Source organism: Pyrgilauda ruficollis, unplaced genomic scaffold, assembly GCF_017590135.1.
Source record: "Pyrgilauda ruficollis isolate IOZ18807 unplaced genomic scaffold, ASM1759013v1 scaffold113, whole genome shotgun sequence".
Classification (NCBI taxonomy): domain Eukaryota; kingdom Metazoa; phylum Chordata; class Aves; order Passeriformes; family Passeridae; genus Pyrgilauda; species Pyrgilauda ruficollis.
The window spans coordinates 1,063,003-1,087,145 of NW_024509544.1; the positions used below are offsets into that span (position 1 = coordinate 1,063,003).

At 42.5% G+C, this 24,143-nt stretch overlaps 2 protein-coding genes across 5 annotated transcripts; both read right to left on the reverse strand.

The window, feature by feature from the left end:
• Positions 1-46: 46 nt before the first annotated feature.
• VDAC3 (voltage dependent anion channel 3) lies at positions 47-13,232 on the reverse strand. 3 transcript variants are annotated; one of them, XM_041478397.1, is made up of 10 exons: positions 13,156-13,232; positions 10,417-10,488; positions 9,458-9,507; positions 8,388-8,390; positions 5,409-5,561; positions 4,319-4,371; positions 2,825-3,052; positions 1,837-1,987; positions 904-961; positions 47-543 (listed from the first exon to the last, which is right to left on the reverse strand). In XM_041478397.1, exons 2-10 carry the CDS (start codon positions 10,481-10,483, stop codon positions 452-454), a joined length of 855 nt encoding a protein of 284 aa, XP_041334331.1. In that variant the 5' UTR covers positions 10,484-10,488; positions 13,156-13,232; the 3' UTR covers positions 47-451. The 3 variants fall into 3 exon arrangements, with proteins under 3 accessions (XP_041334331.1, XP_041334338.1, XP_041334346.1); XM_041478404.1 differs by lacking the exon at positions 13,156-13,232 and adding an exon at positions 11,758-11,781; XM_041478412.1 differs by lacking the exon at positions 8,388-8,390.
• A 984-nt stretch (positions 13,233-14,216) lies between these two features.
• On the reverse strand, positions 14,217-23,547 carry POLB (DNA polymerase beta). 2 transcript variants are annotated; one of them, XM_041478357.1, is made up of 14 exons: positions 23,188-23,547; positions 23,053-23,110; positions 22,900-22,966; positions 21,812-21,886; positions 21,308-21,366; positions 20,587-20,636; positions 19,827-19,878; positions 19,303-19,357; positions 19,142-19,214; positions 18,602-18,672; positions 17,792-17,878; positions 16,832-16,896; positions 16,163-16,302; positions 14,217-15,547 (listed from the first exon to the last, which is right to left on the reverse strand). In XM_041478357.1, the coding sequence occupies exons 1-14, from the start codon at positions 23,246-23,248 to the stop codon at positions 15,453-15,455; spliced, it is 1,008 nt and encodes a 335-aa protein (XP_041334291.1). In that variant the 5' UTR covers positions 23,249-23,547; the 3' UTR covers positions 14,217-15,452. The 2 variants fall into 2 exon arrangements, with proteins under 2 accessions (XP_041334291.1, XP_041334282.1); XM_041478348.1 differs by lacking the exon at positions 19,827-19,878 and adding an exon at positions 20,136-20,187.
• Positions 23,548-24,143: the final 596 nt, after the last annotated feature.

Sequence of the window (24,143 nt, forward strand, 5' to 3'; positions counted from 1 at the left end):
AAACCCAGATGGATGGAAACTTTGTGAGAGTCAACACATGTCAACCTTGTGTTCTGACCATGACCAATTTATTTCATTCTGATGTAACCCCAAATTTCCACTACAGCACAGAGACCTCCTTTTATAAAAGGCTGTGAAGTATAGGACATGCAAAATGCAATACAATAGTGGGGAGAGGTTGGATTTTCTTCTGTTTTTTTTTTTGAAACAGATTTAAAATACAGGAAACTGAAATGTGGCACAAACATCACAACTTCCATGCATGCCTTCATGTGTCTTCCTTTGTTGTGCTGGCACACTCTGGACTTCAGCATTGGGTTAAAGTCATTCTTGGGAAGAGTAGAAAGTTCACACTTCTTCAAATTTCAGAGTAATATTAAGGCTGAAATGCACGGGGTACACTTTTCCTTCATCTTCCAGAGCACCACCAGTTGTTTTACTTAAAGCTGCATTAAACTTCCAGCTCAAATCCCAGCCCGAGTTTGTGACCTCCAGCACTGAAATTCTTGCCATCAATCAAGCCTGAGAGTGTCAGCTTTACACCTGTAAAAGCAAGTCATGAGAACCATCACACACTCTCAGTGTCAGCTTTACACCTGTAAAAGCAAGTCATGACAACCATCACACACTCTCAGAGTGTCAGCTTTACACCTGTAAAAGCAAGTCCTGAGAACCATCACACACTGAGGTGCCTGGACTCTCTGCCTCAGGTACCTGACCTCACTAATGTGGCTTAGCTGCCACAGGAACTTGTGTACACAGACACCCTTTACTTCTGAGTCTGTGTAAAGACTCCTAGCTCCTTTGTTCATCTGTTCTGTTCTTAAACACAATTAAAGCAGTGAATTAAACCATAGTGTAGCACTTAACCCTATTTGCTCATTTGCAGTGAGAATTACTTACCAGGTCGGAGGGCATGAGTGTAACCAATTCCAATGAGGCTGGCATTGTTCACTTTAGCCTACAAGACAAAAAAAATCACAGTATTCATAAACTGAATACTTAAGTATTCATACAGAAGTGTCCCAGTGCCCTGAGAAGGGGCCTTATGCACTAACACTCTTCAGCTACTTGTAGACCAACCTCTATTAGAAGCATGTTCCAATCTTTTCCTTTTCTCAGGAGTTTCCATCTTAAGCAAATGGTAGTCCTGCACAGAATGCCATGCTGTTCACTGCCTCCTCTATTATGTCTTTATTTCCTTTAAAGAGCTACTTACTACAGTTCCTCAGAGTCTGTTCACCTCACTCAGGAATGATTTTTTTCTTGCAATGAGCAAGAAATACATGAATATGCACTGCCCTTTTTGCATTACTATGTTTTGAGCTCTTTACAATAGCATTTCTCATCTTTAATTTTGGTTCAGTGGCCCTGGAACTAATTGTTGTTTTGACACATCAATGCTTGTTACTTCAGTTCTCAGTTAAAACACTCACATGTCAGCTGACTTTCAAGGGTTAACTTACTTGGGAAGGGCTGTAAGCTCAGCTGAACTCCCACCATTGTAACCACAATACGGTTTTACATTATGGATTTCAGAATTAAAAGGACACTGCATCCTTTTATTACCTTTTAAAATACATTTTTCAGCACACTATTCCAAGCATGCTAGTTGGACTAATTCACTATGGACAAGATTATATTTAGGACTTCTTTTGCCCAATAATTTCACAAATGTGATGTGTGAGGTCCCAATTTAAAACTGAACCACAACAGAAGCCACAGTTTGCAATCTACCATACTTCCTCAGTAACTAGCTAAAAAAACTGCTTCATAACACGAAATTTCAGTATTTAGGGGAGCTTGAAATACTCATTTCTGTAACAAAATTCTTACCACAACAGAAGTCTTGTCATCCACCTGGTACTTCCCAGCAATACCAAAACGTGTGTTGTTACTGCCAGCAGTCCATGCAAGATTGACTGATGTCTCAACCTTACTAGTAACCTTCTGATAAATAGAGCCACCAAACTCAGTGCCATCATTCCTGTTTGTAACAGATGCAAGTATGTTTAGTAACTCCTTCGATTTTCCCTTCCCCACAATCATTTGATCATTATCTCCTAAACTGAACCAGGAGATCCAATACTTCCCTGAGCTGGAGCTGGCAGACTGCTGCTCATATTTTTTTACACAAAACATGTTTTGTTTGCAGAATGGAACAGGACTTTCCAACAGCCAGAGACCTACAGGTTGAGGTTCTGACAAAAAAAAAAAACCAACAACCCACCCAGATAAGTGACAGTGGTCACTGCCACTGTGCAGTGACACACAAAGGAGACTTCAGTTATGGGAATAAGACTGAAAACCATGTTGCTGCATTACAACTGTTTAAATACATCATCTTCAAAGCATCTCAGGCCATCTGAATGCCAAGACTAGAGCTGTGCAGGGATGACAGCTGGAAACAAACAGTGCTACACCTGCCTTTGTGCTTCATCTTGGCCATTTCTGAGGGAGGAACTTTCTGTCTGATGAAGAGGGGGAGAAGGTACAGTAGTTTAATTGAAGGCTTTTTTGTCTCGTGCCATTACATTAGTTAAAGCTCACAGCTTTTAATTACAAATTATCATAAAGGGCCTTTACATCACCATCTCAGATATACAAACCCCAAAATTATTCTGAAACAAGGTGTCAAGACAGCCAAGAGATGGGAAGTTGCCCCTGTTTTAGTTGTACTGGAAATGAAAACACTGAATATAAATTAATTGGAAACAAATCAGCATCCCCTTCCCTTCACCCACCTTTGACCTAAGGCCATTACTGCTAACTATCCCTACAGTTTGGCTCCTCTGATGTTTTTCTAGGCTCAGGTAATACTTACACATTAGTGTGCAGCTGAAAGTCTCCTGCCTTATATCCCAAGGCAAAGTTAGTTTGTGAAATCTTATATTTGGCTGTATCATAAGCCATCTGGTAGCCAGCAAGCCAACCTTCATAGCCCACCACTGCCCAGCCATAAACAGTTGGTCCAGAGAAATCAATGTCTACGTTGCAGCCTACGTGTACATAATCTCTTTTGTAGGTGGTCTTCAACTTGCCACTCTTCTTCCTGCAGAAACATGCAGTTTTACCCACAGTAATGTAATATATGTATTTTTATTCCAATATGTATGTTTCTCGAGGCCAGTTAATGAAACTGCTGTGCTCCCCACCCAAAACTGAACTGCTGCTGAAGAGGGCACAGGATAAGGATAATTCTATGTATATTCACCTGGTGCCACTTTTCCCCCCACCACCTCCAACTCCACACAATCCTCAAGAAGCAAGAAAGATAATATTGTTTCTCCTTAATGCTTTAAAAGCCATCTGGTTTCAATTTTTTTTTTTCTCTGTGAGTGTAATGCATTATGGCATCATCAGTTTATTTCAGGAGCATCCATACACCTGCAGCAAAGGCTGTCTTTCAGTGAATTTCTGCCTGTTTGGTTCTCTCCACTGTTCCCTCTTTGTGCTTTTTTTTGTTTTTTTTCCTTCACTGCTGTGTACCAGTCTCTAGCAAAACCAGATTTCTTCATCCTCCAGACATCATCCACCTAAGTCTGCCTTTTTCTGGCCCTCTTGTGATACCTCTTCCTCTCTCCAGTGTGTGTCTCTGTTGAATTTGCTACCAATTCAAACACAACCACGACAAAACTTCACCACCTCTTTCATTCTCCCCCCACCCTCCTTTCTCTTCCACTCAAGACATGGCAGAACACTTGTGCTGCAGCCTGTAGCTCACACCTAGGCCTGGGGTCTCATTTTTGACTTAGCTTCTAATTCCTCATACCCAAGGAGTATTTCAAACTCAAGAGTCTTCTGACAGGCTCTCCCCATCAATAAATTAGTACCAGTCCTTATTTGCAAAGCAATCTCAATCTTTGTGCATTATTCAGACATAAACACCCCTCCTCTGCTCTACTACTTACTAAATTTAAGTACATGAGAATTGAGAAAGTCAACTAAGTGCTATTCCACTGCCCATTCTACCTCCTCATTCAATTGTGCACAAACATTCTGGCCAAAAGCATCAGCAAAAAAAAAAAATAAAATTGGTTTCCTGACTTGACAGCCTTAGGACTGTCCAGAACATGAAGACCTAGTTGTTTAAGGGGAGAGTTAGAGGTTAGTACCTACTGCAAAACAGTAAATTTGCCACTGGCCAAAAAGCTGAAGAATGCTTTCAAGCAGAACTTATCCTTCTGAGTTAAGTATCAGCCAGTGACTGCAGAATCTTCTCCAATAAATGCTGAACTTTTACACAATGAATGAAGTATTTTTAAAAGTTATGGGAAATTCTAGAAGTCTGTAGATAAAGGTAATAGAAAATGTTTACCCTGTGTTTGGTACAAATGTAGTGTCAAGAACCACCTTCAACCCTTCAGCCAACTGCAAAGAAAAATACACATCTGCTGAAAAATCAGTTGAAATATAATTTCTTATATTCCACTACTAGAACTCTATTTCCTGTCTAAAGAGAAAACAACATAGAACTATAATGTGTCCCTCATTATTTACAACGAAATCTGAAGATGCTGCATGATGAAGGATGGAAATAGGACTTTTTCTTCTCACATGAAAGCCCTTTAACAGCATAGATTTTGTAAAAACTTCCTGTTTTTACATATAGCAAGTTGACAGATCTAGTGCTGACAACAAGAAAATTATTCACACAATAATGACAGAAAGAAAACTACTCAAGTCATGTTTCCTTATTCTTTATAGCAAAAACAGCTCAGAAATCTCTCTCATAATCCACAGATACTCTGTTGAGACACAGTCCTTCTTTCCAGGCAAAGCACATACCCATCTCATTCTCCCCCACCTTTGTTATGAGCTAGACAGCACTCTCCATTTTAAAGCACATGTGAAAGTACACACATGAATGGCCATACATGGCAGATGGCACTACAGCATTTTTACTATCTTTGGCATCATTACCTTATACTTGAAGCATTAAGTGAAAGGCATAAACCTGTTGATGTCAAAAATGTGTTTTGAGAGTGCTGCATGCTAGCAACCCTTTGTGTAAGCAGTGCCAAGCTGCAAACATTCATCTTTCTCTTCAACCTTACAAAATATATTCAATCTCAAGGCAGTCAATTTGAATTCTTATACATTAAAGCATTTAAAGTTATGAGACCTGTCTTTGGTTTCCCTGCCTGGCTGCAGCAGTGACAGTTCTACACAGTTAGGTTCATTCAACTAGCCAGGTAATTCCACACACCTGTAACTGCAGTAACTGTACCCCCAAATCATTACCTAGCACCCCCCACTCCCAGCCTGTGTGTTCTGCAAATCCATGGAACCTCTTTTAACACTCCAGCTACTTTTGTGCAATTTTCATTCTCCAGTGTTTTCTGTTCATCTCAATACTGTCTCATACCAGATGCAGAAACATTTCCAAAGTATCTACTTGGTCTTACTTGATTCTCGACACAAACTTCTGTTCCCAATGTGTTGTCTGTGTTCCACTTCTGAGTGAATGTAAGTCCATGGCATTTCTCCTTGTATTTGGTCTCTAGACTGCCTGAAGCCTTGCCTGTGTCCGTGTTGGAACAACCGGTTGCAGTGAATTCCTGTCAAGAGCAAATATCACAGAATCACCAAAAAGTCTGAGCTGGGAGGGAGCCAGAAGGATCATGAGTCCAACTCTTATGGGAATGGCCCATATGGAGATCAAACCCACAACCTTGGTGTTACTGGCACCATGCTCTAATCAACTGAGCTAATCACAGGGTCATGTTTTAGCATTCTTTATATTTAATTACATTCAGTTTTTCCACTTGTCAAGTGCCAGCACTCACATCCTTAGGCCTTTTGACAGAACCCTCAAAATCATCATCTCCTCTTCTCTATCCCCACCTAAAACAATTTCTTTTGTGTCACAAAATGCTACTCCTGGCATTCCTGTTCTGAATATTTCTTTTATTGAGTGTACTGATAGAGCCTTGGAACTTGCCTAGGTTGGCAAAAGCAGTGTTACACAAAAACCTGACACCTTCATTCACTTCTCATCATGGGGGTTTGATTACTTGCTATCCCCCATCTTAACTTTACCACACTTTTTCCCAAGCTTATGCATCAGAAAGTCCTTTTTCTGACTTCCACTGCCAAAGTAGCAGTTGTTTCAATGCTCCACAATTTGTTCTGTGCCTTCACGTGACTTTGGGATACAAAGCTGTATATATTCCTGGATTTTTCTTCACAATATCCTCTAATATTCCCTTTATCATCTTACTAGTACTGTCCCAATTGTGGATGAAAAAGCACCTGCTGCAGTCCTGGAAATCTGCTCCCCCTTAAGAAAAGCAATCCTACATAAAGTTAGGTGAATAGGAAAAAGAAAAAAAGTCTTTTCTCACACTTCTCTGAACACCTTGTATGTTTCTGCATTGTAATAATTTCCCCCTTCCCATGTTTCAGCAGTGACAATGTTTTCTGGAGAACTGATGCTTTTCATACTGACCATTGCACCCTAACATTGTGGTTCCCCCTACCATTTATGCTGTTGTCATTTAGACTCTTCATCACTGTAGTGATGACTTTAGTACCTCCCCCCACAACTTCTCTTTCATTCCTTCAGCCAGTAACTCCTCTTAGAAGTTAAGTCACCCTTCATAAGGCACCTTCAAACTGCAGACCTTTTCTCCTTTATCAGAAAGTAACCTGACCTGAGCACCTGGATATCTCTCTGTCAGGCTGCTCCTTCACTCAGCAGTGCAATGGAACCAACCACTTTGAATTTTGTGTAACATGTGTTTTGTAATATGCTGTTCAGTCAATTCTTCACACACCAGAGCTTCCTGTTATTTTAGTGGACTTGAAATCTCAATACACATCTCTCCTGGAATAGCTCAAGAGGCAGTCTGCTCAGTGCTTCATGCACAGCTGAGGATTAAGCAGTGAACAGGCACATGGCCACAGTAGTGAGCTCAGGATGTATGAGTTAGGCTTTAAGAAGTGTCTGAGAACTGCTCTTATTTGTTATCCTCAGCTCTCCAGTATCTCCCTTGAAGGAAGATAAATAATCTGTCACTATATTTACAAGTTTTGTCTCTCTTGAAGTTTAAGTATTGAAAGATACAGTGCTTAAGAGACAGCAGGATCCATTTCCAACATATCCAAGCTTTGGGACCCTGACATTCCATATCCTTCTCATTCCAGGATTGTGCTCCTGGATGTATATTACTTTGACAATTCTGGACTTTGCAGAGCATACAAGGATACAAAGACTGTCTTCAAATGGTTGTGAAGTGCTAGGGAGACAGATCACATTCCTTACACACAGTTTGGGCTGGTGAGGGATGCTGCTGGGGCAGGAGGAGACACTTACTTAACATAATGCACTACTGCAACAGCACAGCAGTTATTATAACACATCTAGCCAGCTACCAAAACATGTGACAGAAGTCAGGATGTGTTAAGACTACTTTAAGACATAATTTCCATACAGTGTTTAATGTCATTTCCACAAATTCAGTGTAAAGATGTGGCAAACCTGCATCAGAATTCAGAAGTAACTTATAATCTTTGAACAGGAAACTGATTAAAAAAGCTTAATTTCTTTCTCAGATCAAGTAAAGGACAGATTGTGAACATTAGTCTCAAAGCCAAAGGAAATAAAAACCCATGCATTGTCCTATGATCAAAAGCCAAAGCATTTTGTCAGGCATCAAGAACTCAATCTGCTTCTGGAAGCAGACACCACAGAGACAGAAGTCTGCTGCCATCAGTCTTTACCTGTGTAAACCAGAACATCTCACCAACCCGTAATTTCTTGAAGTTTTTGTAGCTGAAAAATCAAACTCATTCTGACTCCATGTCACACACCAGTCTGTATCAGCAGTTAAGCACAGCTTCTCATTGTCCATCTAGTTCATAGTGCCCAGCATCTACAGGAATGCCATGCACTGAGTAGGCAAAACCACTTGCAATCTATGAAACAGTTATCATCAACAGACACTATCACTGTGGTTTTTTCAGTCCACAGGAAAAACACCCAAACGTTTGTGTTGTAACAATCTGAGGTACTATTAGTACCCATGTATGAATTAGATCTCATGCTTTGTTCCTAAATTCATCTCCATCCCCAAAACTCTATTATTATTGCATCAGAATCACTAACAAGCTCAAAACCTGCAGCAAGAGACAACTGTACCAATAACACATCTCTCTTGTTTGCCCTCTTGCTGTTTTTACAGCGTTCTTGCTGTGGATTGTTGGACAAAGATTGCAAATGGCTTTACATACATGGATCATACAGCAGATCTAGGGCTATGGACACAAACTGTATAACATGAATAACAACACAACAAAAAACAATTCAACAGTTTACAAATGACTTAGAAATGCAGCACAGAAAGCCTTGTCAGACAAAGCAATAAAACAGCCACCATTCTTACCAACTGGATAAACATCCAAAGAAAATTGCATGGAAAAGAAAAAGCCCATTTTAGAACTTAATACAGTTGTTCATGTTCCATCACAATCAAAAGACAGCAAAATTAACTATTAGCATTTTGTTTCCAGCTAGGAAAACTGCCTATCAAGAGATGTCAGATGTCAGTGGCAGCCAGAGTATGGAGACCACCCAGTTCCTCGTGCCCACACGTTCCTGCTGCACAATGCAAGTAATCTCAAAAGCTCAACTGAGCAGAATACAGTAATACAGAAGTAAGGACTTACACTTTTGCAAGATAAGAATGCAAGAGAAAGAGGGAGCTCAGGCAAATGTGGTTACAAAAGCAGGCTGAGAAGCAACCTGCCTTACCAATCAGAACAGCACTGAGTGGTAGGTAAGACAGGCAGAACTCAGTGTAAGAAAAATGTTATCTAGTACATAATGTATGCCTGTGGTTAATGATCAAAATTATGACACCCATTCCTAGTTTTGCCAGCCCTCCTGTGAAATTGTGAGGAAGCTTCACTTCTCCATCATTAAAATGGGGATCACTGGATATTCTTGTTACTTGGAATGCTAAAGCCTACTTAAGCTCTCAAATTCTACATACAGGATACTGCAGGACTGTTTTCAGTTTTAATTAAATCTTGGATTTTAAGCACAGTGGAAATGAGTGAAAACACAGTTAATTAAACTCCAGTGCTTACTTGTCCCTTGACCTTTGGATAGAAGTCCCTCTGGACTAAAATTCCTATGAAAACTAGCAACTGCAGGAAAAGTCAATTGCATTCATAAGTAGAAATGTGAGCTATGAAGAGACTCATGTTTGGGATGTGTCAATGGAACAGGCAGGAAAGTAACAAAAAAGTGAATAAAAATTCTTGCATGCCACAGGAGAAAAAGTACTGCTATATCAGCTTCATACTATTGTAGAAATCTCAGCTATGAGTTTAAAAATAAGAAATAAAAGAGACAAGCAACACCTGCTAGCAAGTTATAATACTTGTTACCAGCTCAGGAATTTGTCCTTCCATTGCTGTGCTGGTGGTGTTTAAAGTCCCCAATACTTACCACCCCACTGGAAGACTTGGTCTTCAACTCTAACTTGACCATTCCAAATCCTGAAAATAAAATAGCACACAGCATCTGTTTCACTGAAAGATACAAACAAGGCTTATTTCCAACACAATCAAAGCATGCCAGGTAGGGTACACTGACCTGAAACAGTTTTCATGTTTAAACAGTTGTTGAACATATTGAGGGTTAGGAGAGGAATGACTGAAGGAATTCTGACAACTCAGAGTATGTTGCTTCATAATTTATAATCATAACAGACACCAACCATCAAGTATCTCCACCTTCTGTAGCTACCTGCAGTCTGGGACCCATCAATACAATTCTGATTTATTTAGTTTACATTTTATTTCTGATTTCAGGGCAGGAAATTGTTCTTCTTCTCCACTCCAAAAAAAAAAAGTTTCAACTTACTTTAATCAGTGCCATATACAGAAGTGCTACTGCTTTCTTCCTTTTCTGTCTACTCTGAATCTAGGGAAATATCTGGCCCTTGCACTAAGTAGAAAAGCTTGAAGTAACTGACTCTAAAGCAGGGAACTTGAGGTGATTTTTAGCAAAGCTTGAACTCCAGGGTGGGAGAGAGCAGACCACAGTGCATTTTAGTTTTATGTAGCATATGGATTTGGGATACAAATGAAATCTTTATTGCACACAAACTCAGATTCAAAAAAAAAATCAACATTTTCTAGTATCATCTAGTAATCATCATTTTCTGTTTCCAGAAAAGGGACAAATGCAAATATTGTGAAAATATGCACTCCAGCTTTAACAACAGGCTATTCTGATTGACATAAAGGTCACTCTTCCTCAGGAACCTGTTTACTGCCACACATGCTCCAGGGCTCTGCTGGTAGGGTATGAGGGAATCTGAGGTACTTGTGTTCTTACAGGCATTTTCAAGATGCCTAAGGAAAAAATATGAAAGGTGATCAAACCATCCTCATCTTACTTACCATATCCCTTGTTGAAAACATCCCTGGCAGACTTTCCCAAGTCACAGTATGACGGTGGAACAGCCATTGGATCTGAAACACAAGGGAAGCTCTAAGAATCTTAGCTGGAACAGCATAAAATGTAAACTATAGCCAAAGCATTAATAAACATCTATGATTAGTAGTCTCTGAGTATGTCACCAACTCAGAACTGCCAGATCTTTGAAGAATGTTCATCAAAATCATCCTTGCATCATTGCTGCTTTGTGCAAAACAAGCTTTGATTCAAAGAATTTATGAAAGCCAATCCATTATTTAGAATCACTGAACCCCAGCTATTACACTCCACTACATATGCTGGCCTCACAGTCTTACACTGCAAAAATAACTCATGGGGACCTTACTGCTCTTCTGATAATGAGGAAACGTTGCTTTTGTGATACCAAAAGCAATGGTATCACATTTTTTGGACCCATTCTGAAAGGGACCTCAAGTGACAAACGAGGTCAACGCTTAACAATTCCAAAGGAAAACAGATGTCACTTCCATCTGCACTTGTAACTTCATAGAAAGCTTTTTCACAGATGTGAAAAATATGAAAGAGATCTCTGTATACTGTCCAGTAGCCATCAGTGAGCAAAAACTAAATTTGCTAATAGGTGTACACTTCCTAATATTGTTAGAACTACAGGGGAGAACATAACTCAAAAGGATGGGCATGTAATAGTGCAGTGCAGATGATACATTTTATTAGTCACCACAATTTAGGGATTTTTGCATCAAAAAACCCACAGTAAAGAAGTAGGCAAACTCTTCACCAGTGGAAAATTAGTCTTCCTCCTCTAAAATAAGCTTGCATAAATGTAAAGGCACACCTGCTCCAGAATAGAAAAGGTATAAAAGATGGTATAAAAGGAATAAAAGATGCTCCTTTCATTAGATTTTAAGGACAACTCTTTCCATTCCTACTGCTGCTGCATTTGTTCGTATTTTTCTCTGCAACACCCAACATCAGAAATCCCTGACCCCCCATTTTTTAATACCAAACTGAAAGACTAATCTTAAAAGCAATGATGTGAGCAAGACATGTGGAAGTACTTAAGTTATCACTTGTCTTCCACCATTTTAGCTGCTTACTGGTGTACTCAGTTTCCCTGCTGCAAATGCAACACTACTGTCCTGCTTTTCAGACAGACAGCCCTTCCTAAAATGAAGAGCTTGGGCAATTTACACAGCACAGTTTACAAGCACTCTTTGTTCAGTGATTTAAAACTAACCTGCAGTGTGTATCTATCAGTACACAGGCTTGCTGGTCCTTGTGTGTTCCTTCCAATTCAGGATATTCTATAGTTCCATACATACCTGTGGCTTAGGAGATCTGGAGCCCATGGGAAGATTACAGAACACTCCATGATCATGGATTTGTAGCTGGCCTCCAAACCACATAACCCAAAAGCTTCAGAATGGCTCCACTCTGGGAGCTGGGACTGACTGATTTAGAGCTTGAAAGAGATCAGTCTATTCTAACTTTAAAATTACACTGAGGTTTTTACATCAAACAAGAGCTTAAATAATAACCCCTCACTCCAGTTTCTGAAAACATGCCATGCTCTGTCTTTCATGCTCAAGTCTGTGGACACTCTGGCTTTAGAGAGACAAATTACAACCGTGCTTGGCACTCTTGGGGCTCTCCACAGCAGCTTCACTGCACACACCTGAAGTAAAGGAGGACCTCACCATCCTGTTCAGCATATTCTCAACCTAAATGTCACCTTTTTGGATGACCACCTCTTGTGTTTACGCCTCATTTTAATGAGGCTATTGAGACATCTGCAAGCCTGTTCACTCTCTTTACACTATGCAGCTGTATCCTCTGTGTTCTAAGTGTTTAAATGTGTATATTAAATTTTATGCAAGCATTTAGACAGTATTAAGAGATTCTCATACTGAAACACATCAATTCTTTGCTAACAACAAGCAGCTCTACTTGCACAAGAGACTTATCTACAAGAATTGAGGTTTCACAGCTCTTAACATTAAATTTCAATCAACCAGATGCCACGGCAACAGCTGACAAAGCACAGCGCGGAGCGGGGAAAAGAACCACAAGAACACACGCGTCGGTCCGCGGAATAAAAACCAAAACCAACAAAAAAAAAAAAAAAATTAAATTAAATTAAATAAAAAAATAATCCTTGCACAAGAAATATCCGTGAGGGCGGTTCCGTGTTTCCTGAGGGACGCGGCCTTGCCCACGACCTCCGCCACGCACCTCTGGCGGCGGAGCCGGCGGGGCGGCGGCCGCGCGGCCCCGGGAGCGCGAGCGCCGCCCCCGCCCCGCCGCTGCCCCCGTTACGCAACGGGTAACGGAGCGGGCGCGCTCCGCGCCCCTTCCCCTCCCTGCCGGAATACCGGCGCCGGGGGAACGCTCGCTCGCAGCCGCCTCATGGGTCCGAGCCTCCCGGCCGAGAACGCGGAGCAACTAGCGAGACCGCCCGGTCTCGGAGAGAGAGGCGGCCCGCGTGCCGGGCCTGCCCTTAGGGCAGCCCCCGGGCCTGCGGGCGAGGAATTGCCGCCGGAGCCAGCGGCCGCCGCCCCCTCGGGCCTCACGTCCAGCCCCGCCGCCGCAAGGTGACTCGGGGGACGCCCGCCTCCGCCTCGCCGAGGCCCAGAGGGCAGCACCGGGCTCCAGCGGGACAGCGCGGCGAGGCCCGGCCCCACCCGGCCCGGCCCTGACCCCCGCCGCGGCCCCGGCGCTACCTGCCGCCCGCGCTGCCTCCGGTACGGCTCTCGGCGCCCCCACGTCCGCATGCGCGGCGCCGCCGCTGCGCACGGCCTCGGGCGGACGGAGCGGCCTGCGGGGCTGTTCGGTGCCGCAGAGCCGGGCCCGGAGCTCCCGGTACGAGCCCGTGCCTCGGGCGGACGGAGCGGCCTGCGGGGCTGTTCGGTGCCGCAGGCCCCGCGCCCACAGAGCTGCAGCGGGGCCCTGCCTCACCCGGCCTGTCAGAGACCGCGGGCACCGGAGGTTCTCCCCAAACCCTTCACCTGCCTTACCAACAAACCTTCTCTCGGTGTCAGAATTCAGAAATTCTGCAAACTCTTTACCTGCCTTATCAACAAACCTCCTTCTCTCGGTGTCAGAATTCGGAAATTCTGCACAGACAAACCCCTCAGGGCCGCTACAGCCCCGAATGGAAGGAAGGGGACGGGCCCACCCAATCTTAAATTAATACTTCGTCTGGGACAAAAGCGCTGACTAGCTGGATATGGTGGAATATGCTGGAATGGTGCAGCTAGTATTGCTGACAAATTCTGTTATTCTGCACATAAATAAGGTTGTGCACCCAAATAAGCGTATAGTACATGCCCAGTTACAGATTCCCCGTGACAAGGTTTGCAGCTATTGCCTCCTAAAATTACCAGAAATCTTGTAGCTGGTACAAATCTAGAAGAAAAGACTGAGATAAGAACTGAACTGAGATAGAGGGAGTCAGGTGAGAAAGCAGAGGGAAAAAAAAAAAGACACAATGCATATTTATATAATTCACAAAAAACAATCAAGCTCTCTGAAGGAGCCCTTTTGGTTTTCTGCACATAGAAGAATTCGCAGTTTTATGGAGAGAGGACTGCAAAGCCAACAAATTCTGTTTGTTGACAAAAGACAAAGCAGTCTTCTGGTCTACCTGTTGAGGAGGATGGAGAATGCATCAGGGCAATGCTTTGTGCTGCCCAGGAAACATTTGTAAACGTGGTAAACGCTTTTTGATCTTCTGAAATGACAGCAAATAGAACAATAATCAAATGCCACTACACATTCATGATGGAATATTCCATTTGTTTATTCCTACTGGTTACTGAAGAAGAAAATACTAAATATTTATCAGCTATGTGTCTATTTTTACAATGAGGCATCAAAATACTTCATATAGTACCAAGTTAACTTGTAGTTTTCTTACATACTACTGCATGCATTAGCACCAGGGAACACTCCCAGAAATTAATTAAAACTCCTAACAAGAAAAATGGAAGAAAATAAATAGATAAGTAAGAGCATCAGCCTGTAATCTCCATTACTAAGGTTGATCAACTCTCCTTGTATAACAAGTTGAAAATGGAGTTGTTCTGCAAGCTTAAGCGAGATGAAAATAAGACACAGTATTCAAATAGAGCAGCAGCACTAAATTCCATGCTCATGCTCTGTAACACATGGAAGCTAGTAGCTTACTACTTTGAAAATTATATTAAAAAAAAAAAATCTAACCATCAGAATCCCTGTCCCAAGTACAACTAGTAATGCATTCTTGAAGAGACCAAAATACTCATTCCCTTTCCCAGCAATTGGAGGGGAGGTGCAAAATAAGATTTGACAGGTTTGCACACAAAAAAAAGGGCAGGTTGAATCTACAGGAGCAGTAGCAATGCATCAATTAATCAGAGCAAGCCAAATGAAGCACAGAGCACTGCAATCAATAGTACAACACAGCCAGTAACAAAATTCACATGCAGCAGGAGAACAGCCACCCTGGCACACAGCCCATACTGAAAGATTTTAGAAGTAAGTACACAGGAGCTACTCATGAGCATCAGCACTGCACCAACACACTTAACACAGGTGTGAGGAGACAGAGAGTAGCTGGAAATTAGTGCTCTTCAGGAGTTCTTCGTGATATAGCCTGTGCATTTTCATTCTGGGATCTACAGATATGTAAGATACACAGAGAGATGTGGGATGCTCCATCCCTACAAACATTCAAGTCAGATTGGAGTGGGCTCTAAGCAATCTTCTCTAGTCAAAGATGGCCCTGCTCATGACTGGACTACATGACATTTAGGGGTCCCTACCAACCCAAATTATTCTGTGCCTGTATGAAAATGGAATCTCACAGGATTTACTGTTCACGACACATTCTGTTCTGTTCAAGCGCCATGGACTTGCTTTAGACATCAGTAATACAGAGTTTTTCAAGTAACATTCAAAGTAAGACTGTGCACTTTCAGATCTTTGTAAGAAGCTATAAAAATGTTTGTGTAGGCTATGAACCCAGACAAGCAGTCAGTTATTCACTCCTGTCCTTTGGCTCTCGGTATTTCCACTGGATGTAGTCAAAGATGTCTTTTTCACATTCTACTGGCAGGGCCTCTCCAGCAACTCCTGCAAGGAAATTACACAGGATATTTGAAAGGTGGAAAGTCTGTACCATTCAGGAATGCCAAGTGCATGGCAAGATTAAAACAAAACTGCTGTAGGTAAAAAACCTGAGGAACTCACCCAGAATGATCTCCCCACCCTCTGCAAAATGTTCATAGTGTTTACATACTGATTCTTATTAGTGTTAAAGGAAATAAGGTCATGAATTAACTTTGGGGCCATGTGGTTATGCAGTTAAATAAATTTATAATTGTGTGTGGGTATATATAGTCACCTCTCCTCCAAAGCAAAGCAACTGAAGGACGTGACATACCCTGTGAAGAGTAGGAAACCAAATATGTGCTGTGCACAGCACAGAAAAAAAAAAATCTTTAAATCATTGAGACTTTAAGTAGATTAGGAGGCCCAAAGAGGTAACTCTGTGCCACAGAGCTGCCTGTATGTAAGTAGCTCCCCCTCCTTGCTGCAACGGTGCCCAACATCAAAAAGGACACTGTGAAAAATTCCACAAACCACAGCATTTACCAGAAGTATTTCCAAAACAACTGCAACCAACTGAAGGTGATCACACAAGGTGCACAACTAGAAAGAACACTCTGTGCAAAAACTCAGACTGACCAGTAACGCCCAAGCGGCGTATTGTGTACTCATTGATTGTGAAGCCCATTTCCAGAGCATGAGCTCTCATGTTCTTGTTGAATATATCACTTCCTGTGAAATACAGCACACCACAGTAATACTGGTCTTTTGGGATGAGCCTAGAACAAAAAGCAGAAGAGAAGACTTGGAACAAATATACAACAAAGAAGTAACAGGCCATTTAAAACTCACTAGTTCAGCCACGTGTGGGTTTACTTTGTATTCCTGTGTCTACATTCTGCAAATCCGTACATTCAATTTTCCCACAAGCCAGATGCAAAAGGGAAGGGAAATGCACGTGAAAGAAAGGTTCAGCACATCTACCCTTACCCAGAAATTACTGCTGTTCAGCCACTACCTGGTTATGGTGCTTGCACTCCTGCCAAGAACCAGTGTCAAAGCAGGATGATAAAACAGGACACGACTCTGAATCTGAATAGAATATCATGATTTGAAGCAAATTATTGCTAATAACCTGTTGTAATTACTGGCAGTTGTCCAGTGGCTGCCACACTGCAAAGGCTTTAGAAACCTAACAAATGCCATGTTCTGAACGTGGTAGTAGAGATTTGAATTAAAAAATTGGTGCAAATGCCTACTCTGGAGCAGAGAGCTGAACTAGGGTTTGGGCTGGGGGTTAGGCAGTACCGGATATCAATTCTGCGATGTGGATAAGCTGTTCCATCTTCTTTATCTGGCAGCTGACAGACACCCTGGGAGGAATTAAGGCAAGCGAGAAATTCAGATGAAATTAAACAGATCTGAGAACCTCCCCACCCCTAAACAACCTCTAAACAATCCTCAGCCATCCTGGAAAGCAAAGTTAAATCCCTGCTGAGCTAGAACAGCCAGATATCAGAATGCAGTGCAACACCATCTTACACTGTTGTGAGAACTGTTGTTCAGTGTGGCACAGAACTGCTTCTTGAATTTTTATTGCACCAGGAAGGATCCTCATTTCCCTGTCCTCATTATTATCAGGCTTTTTGGTAAGTATGAATATCAGCAGGTTAAGAAAAGAAAAAAAAAAAGCCTGGCACTGTCAGCATGGGATCTAAAAAATTAGTGTTCTTGTAATTTATTGCTTGCTTTAGGCATCCCACATAATCCCTATTATATCCTAAACCTAGTAGCTTATCTATTAAATCTGTTCTGCAGCAAAACAGGCAAAAAAGGAGACAAAAGTACATTATATATTAGACAAAATCAGGTAAACGTAGTTCTGAGATGAAAGCTAAATGTTTCCAAGATCCTGAGGACACAATTACAGAAGTGGTCACTGGTGCACAGCTGAAGAAGTGATGTTGTGCTGAGGTTCCAGGAAACATCCAGCAATACAGACACAAGTGACATGATGTGATGAAGGTTATGTCAGCAAGGTTCAGAACTACACAAATATCTGTACACCTTCTAATACTGAAATCTTGCCACGAGGTATTCCCTAAGAGATACCTGCAGGAAATTCTTTTGAGGTGCAAGCAGAACAATTAAAAAAACAGACACACATCACCCCCAGCTCCAGCAGCCCAAGCAGTTGTATTCATCCTAGCTTCTGTCAGGAAAAGTAATCCCCCCACAACATCCTTCACCACCAAAAAAAGCTCTTACCATGAATTTGGTGTCACCTTTAGACAGCATATCTGTGACAAAGTGGACTTTTTCCAGCTGCTCTACAACCTGATGCAAAAGTTTTGACTAGGAACAATGGTAACAAAGAAGAAGAAATTACTCCACAAATAACAAGAATATCTTACCTATTTACTAGACAGAGGCTCCTATAAGTACAGGACATCATCATAATTATATGTAGTGTTCTACATGAAATTTGACCCAAATGGAAAAAAATGTAACAATAATACTGGGAAAAAGCTAATAAAATTACAGTTGTGCAAGATAAAAACAATTTCCACCAATACCCCCAAAGTGAGATAGCCTTTACTTGGAAATGACAAATCTAATTCAGCTTTTAAACAATGAATCTATAGAAGGAACACAAGAAAAAAAGAAAAAAACAAACACTGTCATTAATACTACTTCAGGGTTAGTCCCAAAATATTACAAGGGCAGCAGGACAGTTTCCTATCATCTAAATGATTATGGCTACATAAAAAAATAGTCAGTCTACCTTTAATCTAGCTAGCTTTACAGTTCTGCATTATTAAAGCACATGAATTCAAGGGGGTGTATGACAGGAAGAGGAAGGAGAGAAGGGTAAAAACAAATATATTGACTAGTTCTGCAAGAGAAACACAACATAATATATGGACCTGAGAAGTAATTATAACTCCTCAAAATAAACATGGTGATCCAAGAGAGAAGTTCAATATTACAGTAAATACAGAACCACAAAAAGCTGCAATACAAGTCTGAGACTGTGTGCAATGTACAGTTCTGACCCCTGGCATCTGAGAAAGGCACCTGTTTGGATGATTCAGATGTGAAACTGGGATGGGTTAGGAGAACATCCATATCACCACTAGACTCTGCACCTAGGCAAGAAAGAAGCAAAGAAAAATCCTTCTGTGTGTGGCAAAGTATCCTAATGCTGCTGAATGTACATCTTCTCATAAACATGGTTTTCTAGCAGGGAATGGTCACTGTCAGAGATATTAGCAGAACAAAAAACAAAGTGAAAGAATCTTGTTCTTTCATCAGAAGTTGATATTCTCCATACAGAAGAAAATAGCCAAGAATTTCTTGCTGTACTCTACAGCAATGAAACACAAATGTTGTTAATGTAAAAGCAGAGCAAACAATCCACCTTACAAGATACTACTCTTTATGGGGGAAGGATGGAGAAGCAAGGATTTATGTGGGTGTCTCATCACTGAACCAGCTAGTCAAGACAACACCAACAGGAAAGGCCAGGCTCCAGCACAGAGTCTGTCAAGAACAACACACATAGTGACTTGTATTGCTTGTTATCCCAAAATAAAGGTAAGATCACAGAGTACCAACCTCGCCTAAAACTGCCACAGACTGTAGCAATGTAGTTTGGGTCCAGTTTCTTTATCTCCTGGAGCACAATTTCCTAGGTAAAAAGGAAAGAAGTGTGTTTAGAGGTGGCCAGTCATCCACTGGCCATCAGTACATCACATCCTTAACAATGAGATTTTTACCTGCATTTGCAGCATTTCTTCCCTCGGGATTCTTTTCTCAAAATCTTCAAAGTATCTGCAAATGTAAAAATAGAAGTGTCTGAAAGAGTGGCAGGGGCAGCATCTTAAAATTTTAGTCAATTAAACATATATCAGAGGAAAGAATACTAATTTACTGGCCTGAATACTGAGGATGAATACTGAGGGACAGACACATTCTGTGCAGCATTCTCAAGCTCAGACATGCAAAGGTTACCTTGGTCACAGCACATAAAAAACCAGCCTGGGCCACTTCTCTGCAGATTGTGAAGAAACAACTCCACAGCCTCACTAAAGTGATTCTCCATGAGCTACTTGAAATTAACTTCCCTCTGAATGGTGACTAAGCCTTCCAACCCGAATGAAACAAAAGCTCTAAATAACTGCTGAAAGGCAGGTAGAGCACAGAGAGAAGAGAATTCACTCAGCCTGTGTAACCTTCCATTAATCCTGGTGTCTGAAGCAGTGATTAGAAACACCAAGCACTTGCACCCAAGAAAGCTTACTTCAACCCAATTCGCTGGTGATGGGTCAGCTTGTGCTCAATTTTTCTCAGATCTAGAAAAAAAGTCCAAACAAAATAGTTAACTGAGGACTAAAAATCTTAGAGACTGAGGAAGTCACTTGAAATTAACTTCCCTCTGAATGGAGACTAAACCTTCCAACCCGAATGAAACAAAAGCTCTAAATAACTGCTGAAAGGCAGGTAGAGCACAGAGAGAAGAGAATTCACTCAGCCTGTGTAACCTTCCATTAATCCTGGTGTCTGAAGCAGTGATTAAAAACACCAAGCACTTGCACCCAAGAAAGCTTACTTCAACCCAATTCGCTGGTGATGGGTCAGCTTGTGCTCAATTTTTCTTAGATCTAGAAAAAAAGTCCAAACAAAATAGTTAACTGAGGACTAAAAATCTTAGAGTAAGTTTCCATCAAGGCAAAGATGATGCATGTAAAGGATATGTAAGGAGAATACAACCTCAAAGGAGGGAATTTCAAACTACCTACACAGCAGCTGATAGGACAACCACAAATGCACAGAGCACTTCCAAAAAGAATTAACAGACCACCAAACAACCAAAATCTTTGTTACCTTCCATGTAACCTGCACATACTTTACTTTGGATATGTATGAAGTGCCTTAAGCCTTTCTACTAGCTTTAGCATCTTACACACCCCCCTAAAAGCCTGGGGCATATATGCTACCACAGCAGAAGAGGCAGATTGACAGAAAAAAAGATCACTGGAGTGTGAACTATTCACATTTACCTTCCAAAGTCTTAATTCCTTCCTCGACAAACTTCCTAGCAGCAGCAGGACTGCAAAGAGACAAGGCAATGTGGCATCAGGAACAGCAAGAACCTTACCACACTGAACAGGATATCAGAATTATTTACAGCTGTGGAGGTTCTTAAAGCTAAAACTGAGGTTGCTTGTGATGCTTACTTTTTTTTCAGCATACTCATTACCAGTTTATGCTTTTGGTCAGCAGAGATCCATGCACATTTTTTTAGCATTGATATAACTATACAGTGATGTATAATTGTAAGAAATTTAAAAAGTCACAGCAAATAGGCAATATTGCTTCAGACAGTAATACCAAATGCACAATAACATTGCAGCAGAGTTCTCGTGGGGTTTTTTTATTTGTTTTTGTTTTGTTGCCTCCTTCAAGGCTCTGCTTCTCCTTTTACAAAAACCCTGAGGCCAGAGTCTCACTTCCACAGTTCCATTCTTGACCTGCATCTCTCTCATTCCTCTCTCAGGAAGATTCCTACTTCCACTCCTCTACCACAAAGTCTGTAATTCATCATTCTGTACCCTTTTGTCTCACTCAATCTCGTAATCACGACTACAGTGTGTCAGTGTGGGCATTACCTCAGCAGCTCAAGCTCATTCTATTATGTGCAATCATCCAAATTCTATTCATAAGTCTATCAAATTAACAGAAGGGAAAAAAAGCCCTAAAAACACCCCAAGAAACTTTTACCCAATGCCAGTGACTCGTGTCAGGAAATTGATGGAAGCACTTGTATCATCTTGTCGAATCTACAAAAACAAAACAGTAAAACCCAAATATTTCTTTACTCCATTTGCAATAAGCAAACAAAAAGAAGCATTAAGAAGACAAAACAGCTTAGTCAGACTCTGGCTTGCACAAGTCACTGCAGAACAGTACCAAGGGCAGTATGGTGCATCACAATAATGCCACATGTACCCAGCCTGAAAACCACCCAACTGGCCATGCTAAGGAGCACAGCAGGCCTAAAGCACAAAATTCCACAGCCTTCCAGCAAAGGATTTCCACTTCTGACAGAAGACCTGCACGCTGAGCTTCTCAGTCCTTGATTTCTACTTACCATACACTCCTCTGTTCACCACCCCTAAGACTGTCCAGGGACAACAACAGAAATGTGCAGAGCAAACAAGCTTTTTTGCAAGTTATCAAGAAAAGCAGCTATTGAGAAATACAGAACAGGAGAAAGATACTCACCTTTTCCAATTTACGTAGTTTTCCAGTGGATAAGAACTCATCTATCTTTTCAGCTATTTTTGCACCCACTCCATCCTAAATATTGGGGGCGAGTACAAACAAGTTAACTTAAAAATCACTTAAAGTCATTATCTGCGGGAAGCAAGGAAAACTCCCTAGAATTTGGAGTCCAGAAAGAACTGTGGGGCACCCAACACCACAATAAAATATTAGAGCACAAGAACTGAAGGGTACAATATAAATGGCATAAACACTGTAATGCAAGGGCTATAGGGCTAGATCAAGTTTGATAGGTTTGAACAAAGCTTTGATTCTTACTGCTCAAGATCTCTTAATTAACAAAGGTATAACAGAGCAAAGAGGAAAGACATTTTTACAGGCAGAGGCTCAGATGGGATGCACAGTTCTAGCTCTGAAACCCCCACTAAACGGCATAAACACTGTAATGCAAGGGCTATAGGGCTAGATCAAGTTTGATAGGTTTGAACAAAGCTTTGATTCTTACTGCTCAAGATCTCTTAATTAACAAAGGGATAACAGAGCAAAGAGGAAAGACATTTTTACAGGCAGAGGCTCAGATGGGATGCCCAGTTCTAGCTCTGAAACCCCCACAGTGGCCACACTTCATCCGCATCCCCGAACTCTGACTGGGGCAGGGAAGGAGGCACCAGCAAGGAAAACTCCCTAGAATTTAGAGTCCAGAAAGAACTGTGGGGCACCCAACACCACAATAAAATATTAGAGCACAAGAATTCAAGGGTACAATACAAACAGCATAAACACTGTAATGCAAAGGCTATAGGGCTAGATCAAGTATCCCCGAAGCTGTAAGTTTGAACAGGGCTTTGATTCTTACTGTTCAAGATCTCTTAATTAACAAAGGGATAACAGAGCAAAGAGGAAAGACATTTTTACAGGCAGAGGCTCAGATGGGATGCCCAGTTCCAGCTCTGAAACCCCCCCAGTCCGCATCCCCGAACTCTGACTGGGGCAGGGAAGGAGGCGCTGGCAGAACCGGGGCTGCCCCCACGCTTCCCCGGCACCTCAGCCCCGCTCCGGCTGCCCCACACCTGGACACGAGCACCTACCAGCTTCTTGGCTTCAGCCCCGCTCTGGATCTTGCTCGGATACCGAGAAATGACCGAGGCCGCTTTCCTGCGGAACAGGGCCGGTCAGCGCCCGAACGGGCAGGGGCCCGGCACGGGCACGGGGCCGGGGCCGCGGCGGGAGGGCAGCGGTACCTGTACGCGTTGTACTTGTGGATGGCCCGGTTCACGTTGCGCTCGTAGTTGGCCAGTTCTGCGGGAGAACCGCGGTGAGAGCGGCCGGGCCGCGGCCCTTCCCACCCACGGAGCCGACCGAGCGCACGCACCTACCGGTGAGGAAGTCGGTGATGCCCTCGTTGGGGCTCTCCTGGGGGGCCTTGCGCTTGCTCATGGCCGGCACCGGCACGGAGCCCCGCCGGAGCTGCAGGCGGCATCGCACGGAAAGGAGCGGCGGTCGCACGGAAAGGAGCGGCGGTCGCACGGAAGGGACGCGGCGGTCGCACGGAAGGAGGCGGCGGACGAACGGAGGCGGTTCCGGCAGTGGCGTCACGCCGCGTCCGGTGCCGGTGCGCGGGCGGAGCCGCGGGTCTTGGTGTGCCCGGTGTGCTGCTCCGCGTTAGTCTGCTGTGTCACTGTACCCAGCGCTGTATTGCTCATACTTTACTATATTAATTAATAAATTGATTGCTGCTTGAACATTGGCCTAATCGAGCTTCTCATTTATAACAGTGGTCCCTGCTGGATTCTGCATCCCTATCTCCTGGAGGGACACTTGGGATGCCCCCGTTAGCCCCTCTGGACAAGCTGCTCACACGGGGGGCTGCCAGACCTTGGACTGGGGGGTGAGGTGAAGAAAGGTCCCGTGGGGAGGGGTTCCCTCCCCTACACAGCCCTTCGTCTGCCCCTCAGACAATGGGGTGCTAGACTTTCCTTTCCTTCTACCCCAAAAATCATTAAAATGCCCTGATAAAACCCCAAAAATTCCCTCCAAAAATACCTTACTCATAAAAAACTCCTAAAATTACCCTCAATAGTTCTAAAAAAATCCCTAAAAATCCCTCATCTCCTGCCGAGTGAGACATTAGGAATTAACTTGGGTTAGAAATGCGTTTCAGATTTAGGTGGAGTGTGTTGTTTTGAATTAACTTGTTTAGTCTGTTAAATTTGCTGTGTTCGAAAAAGCCTGTACCTCGCAAAACTGCCTCGAACAAGGTGAAAGAAATGTGAACTTCCAAGATAAGAGGGGCCCCTTGGACCTTGAAACAAGAAGCAAGCCAAAACTGAGG

Excerpts from the sequence above, each read along its gene's own strand:
- VDAC3 (XM_041478397.1), bottom strand. The coding sequence starts at position 10,483 with ATGGCTGTTCCACCGTCATACTGTGACTTGGGAAAGTCTGCCAGGGAT. Across the intron at positions 4,372-5,408 it reads AAGTTTGTGTCGAGAATCAA|TTGGCTGAAGGGTTGAAGGT; the intron begins GTAAGACCAAGT and ends TTTTCTTTGCAG. Across the intron at positions 1,988-2,824 it reads TTTCAGCTGCACACTAATGT|GAATGATGGCACTGAGTTTG; the intron begins GTAAGTATTACC and ends TGTTACAAACAG.
- POLB (XM_041478357.1), bottom strand. The coding sequence starts at position 23,248 with ATGAGCAAGCGCAAGGCCCCCCAGGAGAGCCCCAACGAGGGCATCACC. Across the intron at positions 20,637-21,307 it reads ACACGAGTCACTGGCATTGG|TCCTGCTGCTGCTAGGAAGT; the intron begins GTAAAAGTTTCT and ends GTCTCTTTGCAG. Across the intron at positions 19,879-20,586 it reads AGGAATTAAGACTTTGGAAG|ATCTGAGAAAAATTGAGCAC; the intron begins GTAAATGTGAAT and ends CTTTTTTTCTAG.